At 42.6% G+C, this 11,625-nt stretch overlaps 3 protein-coding genes across 3 annotated transcripts; 2 read left to right on the top strand and 1 right to left on the bottom strand.

Annotated features, from left to right (window-relative positions):
- The first annotated feature begins 3,242 nt into the window (after positions 1-3,242).
- On the top strand, positions 3,243-4,486 carry LOC135628434 (uncharacterized). The gene has a single exon (XM_065135067.1). The coding sequence runs from the start codon at positions 3,253-3,255 to the stop codon at positions 4,429-4,431; it is 1,179 nt and encodes a 392-aa protein (XP_064991139.1). The 5' UTR covers positions 3,243-3,252; the 3' UTR covers positions 4,432-4,486.
- Positions 4,487-4,872: 386 nt separating this feature from the next.
- On the bottom strand, positions 4,873-5,892 carry LOC135628435 (universal stress protein PHOS32-like). The gene is made up of 5 exons (XM_065135068.1): positions 5,674-5,892; positions 5,541-5,612; positions 5,358-5,464; positions 5,161-5,279; positions 4,873-5,091 (listed from the first exon to the last, which is right to left on the bottom strand). Exons 1-5 carry the CDS (start codon positions 5,870-5,872, stop codon positions 5,010-5,012), a joined length of 579 nt encoding a protein of 192 aa, XP_064991140.1. The 5' UTR covers positions 5,873-5,892; the 3' UTR covers positions 4,873-5,009.
- Positions 5,893-6,435: 543 nt separating this feature from the next.
- Positions 6,436-8,167, top strand: LOC135628401 (outer envelope pore protein 16-2, chloroplastic-like). Its single transcript, XM_065135027.1, has 7 exons — positions 6,436-6,613; positions 6,687-6,738; positions 6,802-6,873; positions 6,943-6,974; positions 7,044-7,077; positions 7,482-7,549; positions 7,626-8,167. Exons 1-7 carry the CDS (start codon positions 6,485-6,487, stop codon positions 7,767-7,769), a joined length of 531 nt encoding a protein of 176 aa, XP_064991099.1. The 5' UTR covers positions 6,436-6,484; the 3' UTR covers positions 7,770-8,167.
- Positions 8,168-11,625: the final 3,458 nt, after the last annotated feature.

The following is an 11,625-nucleotide window of genomic DNA, read 5'->3' as shown; positions in this document are numbered from 1 at the left end:
TAAACTATTATACAGAATTCAAAGGTTAATTTTATTGAATCATAGTAAGCTTACAACCACCAAAAGGGAAATATTATTATAACAATTATAGATAAAGAACTCAAATTCCCATAATTATAAGAACACAACATGGATTCTCAAGATTTATCAAATTGAATCATCTTTAGATATAAGCGATAAATACAAACTAATATCGCTTTCACTTTAAGATGATTCCCTATAATGATAAATATCTCATTCTCTTTTAGTTTTATACCTCTTCATTTTTCTTTTTATTTTAATGAATATCTATTATTGGTAACAAGCATCAAATTAATCCATCAATAATATCTGTAATATTTGATTTGAACCATATAAAGGTTATATTTATATATTTTTCATTTCAAATAAAATCTTATAGTATATTTCTTTTTCACATAACTTTATTTACTACAAAAGTAACATTTTATTGTGAAGATATCCTTTTATGAGTTTATATAGTAATTATAAACTCAAGTGGACTTACGCTTCATCATTATTTTAGTGTTACCTACTCCTTAAGTAGTACTCAAAATATTATGAGTCTTGAGCTTACAACTTTATCATTTATTTTGAGGATATAATCTTGAATTCTTCAAATATTATCATTTTAAAATGTCAACTAATGGCTTATTAGAAAATTTAAATTGATCCTTAAATATTCTCATGCGTTAGTTGTAAACTGTACTGAAGTCTAAGAATCATAAAATTGAGTCATGCATACCTTTCTTAATCAGTCATCTCAATTATTTATTTCATAAAACTTTCAGTAATTAATATTATGTTCTATTCAATTAATTTGATCAAGGTCTCACTCACTAAATACAACTTGTATATGCTCAAGTCATTTATTTCAAAAAGTATAGGGATATTTACAGAAATACAATAAAGGAAGTACCACTATAATAATATAACATTAATACTTTGAGTTTCCAAAATATGATGAACTATTGATATCATCTATATTTTACCTTTGGGTGAAATATTAACATATACAGTGTTCACTCAAGATCACTCATGGAGGATTGATACCATCCTTGTGGAATAGTATTGTTACCTTTGGGTATACAACCCTAAACTATAAGAATATCCAAAACAGTATCATTCTACCTTATCATATAATTATTTGAAATAGATTCTCCTTTGAGATTATCTAAATCTCATAATTATATGTGCCATCGTGAATATTATTTTATTTAATATCATTTAGGATGAATTCCATAATATATTTTATAGATTATTGGTCCAGGTCACTTTGGTGGCTGCAAGACCAATACAAAAAGATAAAATACAATCTAAAATATCCCATGAATGACATGAACTTTATTGTAATTCATATCCCATAAGCCTATCATCCCATGCTACTTTGATAGCTACCGGTCATATAAAACTTAGGAAGATAAATTACAAATAATATTCACTAAATTTCTTTATCCTGATTCATACTACCATTGTAAATATTATTTTTATTTAATATCATTTAGGACTAATTTCATAATGTATTTTATGAATTATCGGTCCATGTCACTTTAGTGGCTGTAGGACTAATACAAAAATATAAAATATAATCTAAAATATCCTATAAATGGTAATACCTTTATTGTAATTCATATCACAAAAATTTATCATCCAACACCACTTTGGCAAGTCACATAAAACTTAAGAAGATGAATTATAAATAATATTCATCAAATTTCTTTAAGCAGTTCAATAATAGAATAACAATCATAATAATTATTGAACATTAATGCTAAGTAGTTCAATAATAAAATAATAACCATAATAATTATTGAACATTAATGCTAAATAGTTTAATAATAGAATAATAATCATAATAATTATTGAATATTAATCAGCAAAAGAAAACTCATATGATAATCATGATAACACATAAATCATGTCTTCATGTGAAAGGTAAACATTATTTCATAAATTTAAATATATACATGTGAATAACTAAATAAATATCCAAGAACAATAATTAGATTTTATTTACCACATGTATAATCAATAATTCATATGAGAAAATTATAAAGTAAACCATAATTTATATTTTTTAATCAAAAATTAAATCTAATCAAATAATCAAAATATAATCATGATTAAATTCAATCATAATTATAATAAATCATATTTATCAATTTTATAATTGAGAATATAAACTAAATTTCTCAATTTCATAATGATAAAATTGTAAATACTTTATAGGATATAAATCAAAAATATGTAATTTATGAATGACAGAACTATAATTTGGCAGAAATTAGATCCGAGGGTAAAATTATAAATATGTTGACAGAATATAAACTGAAATTACGAAATTTATAAAGGGCAGAACTATAATTTTGTAAAACCCTAGCCTCGAGGTCAAAATCGTAATTATGCCAAAACCCTAATCTGCCGCGCCGCTTGTGCGTGCAGCGCTACCACTGCGGCGTTACCCCTGCTCGCGCGCAACCGCTGCGACGCTGCATGCGGCACTGCCGCTGCTCGCATGTGGTCATTGCGACGCTACATGCGGCGCTACCGTTGCTCGCGCATGGCCGCTGCGGCAGTGCCGTCGGACGACGTGCACGGCTGGCCGCGACTGTTGCCAGCACGCGGCCGTTGCGGCGGAACCTGCCCGCGCGCTGTCATTGCCGCCGCGGGGGCTGCCTCTGCCCACGAGTTACTGCTGTAGCGGTTCCTGCCCACGCGTGGCTGTTGCCAGCGTGCGACCACCGCCACTACCTATGCCTGGCTGCCGCGATTCCCGCCCACGCTTGGCCGTCACCTTGGCGCAACCGCTGTCGCTGCCCTCTGTCCACAAGGGCAGCGACTATCACCATCTACGACCACTGCCCTTCCGCAGACGCCTTCTGCGGGCACCACTATTATGCGTGAGGGCGGCCACCGCCTTCACACGGAGGGGAGAAGAACTAGATCCTTCTCCTCTCTTCCTATCTTTTCAATTGCTGAGATGCTACTCAGATGCACACTTAGCCCCTAGAGGTCCTGTCTATTTATAGGCGAGAGCAAAGGGTCTAGGATAAGTTATTAGGAGAGTTCCTCCCATCAAGGTTATCTCTTAAGGAATTCTATTTTAACATGGACTTCTTTTCTATTGACCAATAACCATAATAAGAATCTAATCCTATCTAATCATATCTAATCATAACTAATATATATACTTAATCCGACGAGAAGATTTCTTGGCATCAGAACATGAAGAAGGCCGTCGGCGATGTGTTCACCATGAATTGCCAGACGAAGCGAACAAAAGGGGTCGACTGGTCCAAGCTGCCGGCGCATCTCCTGCGGCAGATCGCGGAGCTGCTGGTCGTCGACGTCTCCGACTACGTCCACTTCCGCGCGGTGTGCACCACATGGCGGTCCGCCGCCGTCGACCCTCGTCGCCGTCCTCCGCAGCTTCCGTGGCTGCTGCTTCAACATGATCGCACCACCAACCGCCTCTCCTTCTTCTCCCTCTCCGACGCCAAGACGCACTCGATCAGGCTGCCCGATCGGGCCGGCGACTGTCACGTCTGCCTCTCCTGCGACGGATGGCTTGTCCTAAAAAAAGCCTCCTCACGCATCTGTTTGCTGAATCCCCTCAGCCGCACTCTGCTCGAACTTCCGCCGGTCTTCAATCTGCTCCGGGCGCCCCAGCTTCGCCGCTCTTATCCAGACATCACGAGCGACATCATGAAAAGGTATAACGTCCGTGCCATCGCCATGTCCTCGAATCCAAGAGCCAGACAACAACACTGCACCATCCTGGCTAGCTTCCGCTTCATGCCAGACTTGCCACTGTTAGCATCTCTCCGCTTATCCGATCGGTACTCGTGGACCTTGGTCGATCACTCGATCATGTACGACGACGTCATCTGCATCAAGGAGACCTTCTACACTGTTAACGAAGCCGGACAGGTCGCTGTGTTCAACTCCCGCCTTGAGAAGATGGCTGTGGTCGGGTCACCAACGAGAACCTCAATCTTTTTCCGGTCATGGCGTCTCGTGGAGTCGTCCGGCGAGCTGTTGGTGCTCCGCAATGTGGTCTACAGCAATCCTACAGTCGACAGGAAGAACCCCAACCGGCTCCCTGTGTATTCGACGGACAGAGTCGAGATCTTCCGCTTAAAGTCGATAGCAGGGGAGCTCTGTTTGGTGACAGCAAAGAGCTTAGACGACCAGATCTTGTTCGTAGGCTTCGGCCGCTCGTTCGCGCGGCCTGCGATCAGTTATCCTCCCGCAAGACGAAATAGCATCTTCCTCGCAACGGAGTACGACTTCATGCGCAACGACAACCTTCTCTGTCGTATCGAATCCGGCGAATACAACTTTGGAGATCAAATCATGGAACCGCTTCCGTCTGATAGAGTTGAAGACGAATCCATGGGCTACACATCCATATGGCACTCTCCAAGCTTCTAACATAAACTCCATTGTCTTCTCTTAGATATCTTTCGCTAGATTTGCAGGTGACTCTCCCAAGTGAAGCAGACTTATAAATGCATGATTCTTTCTTATTTCTTATCATTTAATTTCCATTAATTACTTCCAGTCTTACATACTAATTGTTCTGTCCAATAGAGAACATGTACACCCTGCTGAATCTTGTTCTTGTTGGTGGTTTAAATTGAAGTTCTTTGTTTGTTTGGGCTAAATCAGTATATGATCTATGAATATCATAAGCAACAACCTAATGGAAACGTTAATCTTCTCTGGGATAAATGTGCTGAGCTGTTGAGTGTTTCTCAAATCATTGTATCAAGTGAAAGATCAACTGTCATCATCTATCTTGGAGAGGAAGAAGGCTGTGAGGCATGATAGAGGAGACCACCCAGAAACTAGTGGTGGTGAAGAGCTTGAGGCTATTGTGAAGGGATTTATATATTCATTCATCTCTCATCATCTCCTATTTCACTGTCTCAGACGCACATCAACACATTGACTGCACAGATCTAAGACTGGATTATTCGAAGAAAGCTTGCCAAAAGAACATGCATCAATTAAGCTTCTCGATGTTTCACGATCAGAACAGGGCACTTCGCATTTCGAGCGCAGTGGTCGCTGACGCTCCCCAGCAGCGCCCTGAGACCACACGGATCAGCAGATGGATCGAATGTACATATGCAATGTAGACCGAACGCCTCTCTTCACCTCTTAATAAAGCCGTAGCCATGGCTGCCCATGACCAACAGGTCCGCGCCCAGCTTGTCCACCATCTGACAGATGACTTCTCTTGCGTCTCCCACCGAGATCTTCACGTCCACCTTCACCTGATCCAGTTTGCAGAGAACGAATCCAGTTCAAAAGTGGAAGAACACGAACAATTTTCATGGATACTGCAACCTTACGTTGCCATAATCCTTGCAGATGTTCCTAGCTTTCTCCGTGACCGAATCAGCGAGGTCTCTGCCGTACATGTCCAATGTGGCGGTCACATCTTCTGCAAAGGATCGCCCTACAAAAGGAACAACGCAGAAAGATCTTCTCCTCTACTGCAACCAGAGGATCAAGAGAGCGATCACGCCTCGTACCTGTTTCTCGAACTTGAAGATCGGGTACGAAATCCTCTTGGGTACCGAACACGTGGTGTTCTCTTCCATTTTCTGTACACAGAGGGGACTCATTCTTCGTTCTGCCATGACGACACAGGAAGAGAGCTCGTACCTGTTCCATTCAATGCAGAGTAAACCGGCGGCGTAGGTCTCGCATAAAGGAGCACGATCATGTCCTTCGCCCCTGACCCATCGCCGGGAGCAGGCCGGACGAGGTTGCGCAGGCACCACCGCAGCGCGCTCAGGCTCTCCTCGCTCTCGTCCACCGCCACCACGATCCGCCGCTCCCTCGAACTCGCGACGTTCGCCATGGTCGCAGCTCCGGATCCCAGGCCGCCGGCTCTTATACTGACGTCCCGGGTTTCTCCTTGGGCGGTGGTTCTCCATGGTTTGGATTACGCGATCACTTGTTACCTCGACAACAGCGAGCAGCAGTTTTAGGCCGAGACGGTCTAGTGCGCACGCGTGTTGATGAATGACTCGTCAGTGGAGGTGTTTTGTGTTTGCAGGTGGTTCGTGTAACCCATCGAAGCAAGGAAACAGGGGAAGGAGAAAGCGGGGGCGGCACACCGAACCAAGCGGGGTTGAATCCGCCACGGGAGGGTCCCCTTCCCTCTCTCTCCTCGTTGACTTCGTCTCACTAATCCCAGCAATAATAACCCGACATTTATTTTACATAATGGATAGGCTATTTAAATCAAGCGGATCCACACGTGCGCGGCCCACACGCGTGCGGTATCAACCACCTGCATGCGGTAACTAACCGCCCCCGAAATAATGCCACCGCATCTCACACGTGTCGAATCCGTCTCTTTCCAGCGACCTCTTCTTCAGCCTCCTCCTCCTGTGCCCATCTCCTTTTTAACTCGGAGTAGAAGGGGAAGAAGACCGAGGCATCGACGAAGGAGGAGGAAGAGAGAAAGATGAGTGGCGGCAAGTTGGAGACGCGGACGCTGCTTGACGAGATAAGGGACATGGACAACGGGTGGCTCTTCGACTTCGGCCACCCGCTCATCAACCGCGTGGCCGAGTGCTTCTTCAAGGCCGCAGGGGTACCCTCGTCGTTTCCGCCTCCCGGCCTGCTCTTGAAGTTTCTCATTTTGCTTGACGCTTTTGCCCTTGCAGATCGGAGCCGTCCAAGCGGTGACTCGAGAGGCCTACTTCACCGCCGTGGAAGGTCAGCATCGCATACTTTCTTATGTATGTGTGCAGGTGCATCGACGGTTTGGTGTTTATGCAGGTAGTGGGGTTGATACCGGTGGGGTGGCGGACGTAACTGGTGGCAAGAAGAGAAGGTTCTCAGACCTTCGAGGTACTACTGGAACGTTTCTATACACGGGTAATAAAAATAGTGGCTGATTGCATTTCTTGGTGTATACAGGAGAGAACTGTAAGAAGTCACTTGAAGCGATGGTAAGAACTACACTACTTCCAGTCTTTTACTGTGCAGCTGAGCACTGAGCAAGTGTTGTTATGTTTCAGGTAAAGAGTGCTGGGAAGGAGTCATTTCAATGGGGTAACTGACGGCCTTTGGCTATGGATCTTTTATTGGTTTATTATTGGATTGGGAATTTGGTAGATGATTCTTCGCAGTTTTGGGTCTTTGAGATTCGGAAGAGAAGTTTAATCATCACCCATTAGCAAACTATTTATTAAGGATATCAGCACTCTTTCTTTTTCTTTCCAAAGGGATCCGTTGATGTTCTTTTTGGTCTCTCTATGCATTTCAAGGTGGAGTCCGAAGGATCTAACATAGATTTGAGTCCTTTTTAATAGCTTGAATTTTTGACATTTGTGGTAACTCAATTCAAAATCTGCATGGCTTGTTCAGATTCTCTTCACTTTGATAGAAGAAATTACTAGATGTCCATGTTTTCGTTATAGACTAACAAATATGACTTCCCATTCTCCTTGTTGCAGGGATGGCTGCTGGCATGTATTCTGGCCTAACCTATGGTTTAAAGGAGGCTAGAGGTTCTCATGATTGGGTTAAGTATTGTTCCTTCTTCTTCACTTGGATGAAGATGATGTGATTTCCTGATCTCTTGATGTTCTCATCTGCAGAAGAGCAGCGCAGTCGCAGGGGCAATAACGGGAGCTGCATTGGCACTGACAGCTGATGGCACCTCCCATGAGCAGATCGTCCAATGCGCGATCACCGGAGCTGCGCTCTCCACGGCAGCGAACCTCCTCTCCGGCATATTCTGAAGTGGGAGCCGTGGATGACATGGCTTGGAAACCCAGATTTAGGCAGTGTGTAGGCTGGCTGGCTTGTCGTAGGTAGATCTCTGGTTTTGACGACATCAGACGTTCTTCCGGTTGCATGAGACCGCTCTGTCTCATCCTTGCGGTCTCCATTTCGGCAAGCCTGTTCGTTTCATAAGGGCACTCTGTTTAGTCCTGTTTTGTTTCTCCTTTCTTTTCGTCGAAGTACCGGTGGATGGTATCCTGTCCTTTTCTACGCGTGCACTTCATTTCCTTTGCAGGTCTTCTTCCAAGAGCAGCTTTGTTTCTGCTTGTGTTGACTTGGTTGGATGTATTGTGCTTAGGTTGTCTGCAACTTCTTTGCTCGTTAAAGAAGATAAAGGCTGGAATGCTTTTTTTTATCTCGCGATGATCTCCTTATAAGTGCTGATTTTTTTTTTTTTTTTTTTTTTTTTTTTTATGTTGTACATGCTTTTATGCGTATCACATCTTTGGGTTAGTGCTATATTATTTGGTAATATGTATTGTGCTTAGGTTGTCTGAGTCAATTTGATATGATCTAAACTCGAAGGCGTAAGGGTGTTCGAGGTGGTGACTATAAAGTGGTTTCGAAGTGGAAGTGTCGAGCTTCTAATTTGTTACATGTATAAGATTTTTGTATGGAGAATTTTCTCATCACCTGACTCGTATGTCTCGGATATATTTTGTTATGTACCTTTGTCACAGTGAATTTCTCTTGATATATATTGAGTTTTCTCAACTCATACATCTTCTAGTAAAGGTTGGGTTTTCTCAACTCACATGTATCGAGTATATTTCGTCTCGTGCTTTCATCGTAGTAAATTTCTAGCAATGGTCGAGTTTTTTTTACTTGAATGCTTTAAGCATATTTTGTCTTGCATCTATGTCAACATTTGTCCGTCATGATGGATTTTAAATTCTTAGTCCATCATCATGGGCTTTAAGTCATTCCTTTGTCATGATAGATTTTAAGTCCTCCCTTCGTTATGACGGACTTCAAGTTCTTGTTTTGTCGTGATAGATTTGGAGTCCTCTCTTGTTATGGCGGGCTTCAAATTATCTCTTTATCGAATTTTAGATCCTCTTACTATCGATGTTTTTTGAGATTTTTTTTCCCAAAAGGACATTTGTCTTGATCATAGAAGGAGAGAGATCGATATCCTAATTATAAATTTTTCCTCCATGTAGGATGAGATTCATTCTTTAATTTTAGTCTTTAGAGACTTCAGTCTCTTTAGAGTATCTCTAGAAGCTTTCTACCTCGCCCTTAGGGCCTCCTTAGGAGAGTTCTATATCTTGCTCCGGTTCCTAGTAGGGTGGGTCGGTCTTTGAGTCCCTCGTCTCGATGTCGTCAATTCTGCAATAAACTAGTCATCAGTCATCTTATTCTTCTGCCTTAGGTTGGGATATCTTTCCTTTCTTATACAAGTTCCTCTTGATTTTCTGGCTATTAGTCAATCATCTTGCTCTTCCACCTCAGGTTGAGATATCTTTTCTTTCTCGTACAAGTTCCTCATGATCCTTTGGCCATTAGTTGGTTGAGGTTTGTGCTCTGTCTTTGAACAATCCAAGAGTGCAGGAGGTGTCCTCTCCTTCATAAGAGGAGGCATCTCCTATGAACCCGAAAGTGTTTTTAGACTTGAAGTTTATGAAAAGTTCATATGACTATGACTCAGTGGTAAACATGTCTCTCCTATATCACTTATGAACTAGGTATTATATTTCGATTGAGTTTGATCTATAAGTTTTCCGACCTGGTCAACACCCTTTCAACCTCACACTTGTGTCTTTTTGCTTGTCTTGCGACACCTTAGAGGCAAGACTCTAACTTCCTCTCCACTCGGTGATAATGTCCGGCCTTCAATAGTGGGGATATCGTCTTTTCAAATGGCGCCCAACTCGTGGTGCTACTTAATAATGTTCATAAGAGAATGCTAAGGTGTAGATATTACTTCGATCCATACCCTTTCTGTCACTTGAAGTAGCCACTACCTAGCCATTCAAGGAGGTTTCATGGTTAGTGGTACCCCTTCCAACTACAAAGGATGGAAAGAGCACTTCTTTCTCGTGAGTTCAAGTCGAGATTGGGGATTTAATTTTGCTTGGTTGGCACATTGCATTCACAACACCCCTCCCTTCTTGTCGGATGAGGAGGCAGGTCAAGTGCTTCAATTGAGGGATATATTCTTTTCCTCCAAGATAATTTGAAAGATAGATAAGGACTAGTTGATCAACATGGGTCTCAACCCAACTCCTCGGGATACGACCCGAACCTCTTATCGCTTCACTCCACCTCTTTTTTTAGTCCTCAGCCTTGTGATTTAGATCTATACAGGCATGGATTTATACTCCTTGGAGAGGAAGGCGCCTAGCTCCTCGTCGGGCACGATGGAGCCCTGTTTGGCCCAGGTTATTACTCATGAGCCATTGATAGAGGTGTTGGACCTGCCTTGGTTTGATTATCATAACAACGTCAACAAACTGAGGAAGAAATATAAGATCATTGCGAGGAAGGTCACATGCCCTCAAAGGGATGACACACCTAAGGAGCCAACTCATGCCCGCACTCCACCCCCGCCCCTGCCCTCGCCCCCACCTCCTCTGATACCATTGTTGAGGTGAAGTCTTGGGTGGTCGAGTTGGCATGTCAATTAGAGGACGCCAAGCAGTGTCTAGTTGGCCTCGCCAAACAACTAAAAGAGGTCTGAGGCAACAACTGAGCAATGGAGGATGAACTATTGCGACTCACCCAAGAGCTGCACTCAATGAGGATGTGCAACAGCTTGTCAAGAAGGTCACGATGGTCAGGGGGAGGCTCGCGACCTAAGGAAAGTGCTAGAGGCCAAGCAACGTAGTATATTATAGAGAGGAAGCGATTGCTGATTATAAGGCGTCCGTCAAGTTCAATAGGGGTCTAAAGAGGACAGGGGTCACCTTGTACCAATTTGGGCACCAAATCGCTTTGGCTCATTTCAAGGCAAGGTACCTTAAGCTAGTGCTCAAGGAGAATCCATTCATGGACTACCCTGACCAAGATACCCTTTGATGATAGCCTGACTCGTCACTCGTTTTGTCGCTTGAGCTGTTGTCTCCAACTGTTGATCTCTTATTTAGTCATCGGGTTGGTCTACCTAAATCATTCCTTTTGTTTGCCCTATTAGCATTTTATTTTGACAGGCCAGAGCTTCATCTTGGATGTAGAAGCCTGATCTGATTGATGTAATCATTCTATAAGTAATAATTTTTTTTCTTATTCGTAATTGGCACTTTAAAGATACATCGTACAACCAACACCGCTAGGCCTTGCAGGCCAACATTTGAGGCTCGTGGCATAGTCCTCCTTGGCTTGATCCCAAGGGAGGCCTTATGGGTAAAACTTTTTTAAGTTTACAACATCCTCTGTTGTCGCAAGATAATATATTCCATCTCGAATGACTTTGATTACTTGGTAAGGCCTTTTCCGGTTTGGCGCTAGCTTCCCTCAGGACTTGGTTGGGTCACTAACCTTATATTTTTGGAGTTAGAGTTTTCATTGAGAGGATTGACGGGTGTACGTTCTTGCAATATCAGACCCTTCTTAAAATGTTAAGAAAAATTATCGTCGACATTTGAGTCAACCCGATATGGTTCAAACTCGAGGGTGTAGGAGTGTTCGAGGTAGTGACTATGGTGGCTCCAATGTTGGAGTGTTAAGCTCCTGAGGCATCATCTACACTAAGATCAATGTCAATTTTTTTTTTTAACTTAGTTCTTCCGACGTTTAAGTTAATGACCGAGGTCTCTTAGTGGATGTGAGTTTTTCTTGAAAAAAGAAACCTTTGGGGTAGCATCGGGATTA

This window comes from Musa acuminata, chromosome BXJ3-1, assembly GCF_036884655.1.
Source record: "Musa acuminata AAA Group cultivar baxijiao chromosome BXJ3-1, Cavendish_Baxijiao_AAA, whole genome shotgun sequence".
Lineage (NCBI taxonomy): Eukaryota > Viridiplantae > Streptophyta > Magnoliopsida > Zingiberales > Musaceae > Musa > Musa acuminata.
The sequence above is the reverse complement of the archived record's forward strand: the minus strand, read 5'-3'. Positions and strand labels throughout refer to the sequence as shown.

Coding starts and splice junctions, on each gene's coding strand:
- LOC135628434 (XM_065135067.1), top strand. CDS start 3,253: ATGAATTGCCAGACGAAGCGAACAAAAGGGGTCGACTGGTCCAAGCTG.
- LOC135628435 (XM_065135068.1), bottom strand. CDS start 5,872: ATGGCGAACGTCGCGAGTTCGAGGGAGCGGCGGATCGTGGTGGCGGTG. Junction 5,465..5,540: donor TCTTCAAGTTCGAGAAACAG/GTACGAGGCGTG, acceptor TTCCTTTTGTAG/GGCGATCCTTTGCAGAAGAT. Junction 5,280..5,357: donor TCTGCAAGGATTATGGCAAC/GTAAGGTTGCAG, acceptor AAACTGGATCAG/GTGAAGGTGGACGTGAAGAT.
- LOC135628401 (XM_065135027.1), top strand. CDS start 6,485: ATGAGTGGCGGCAAGTTGGAGACGCGGACGCTGCTTGACGAGATAAGG. Junction 6,975..7,043: donor AGAAGTCACTTGAAGCGATG/GTAAGAACTACA, acceptor GTTATGTTTCAG/GTAAAGAGTGCTGGGAAGGA. Junction 7,078..7,481: donor GAAGGAGTCATTTCAATGGG/GTAACTGACGGC, acceptor TCCTTGTTGCAG/GGATGGCTGCTGGCATGTAT.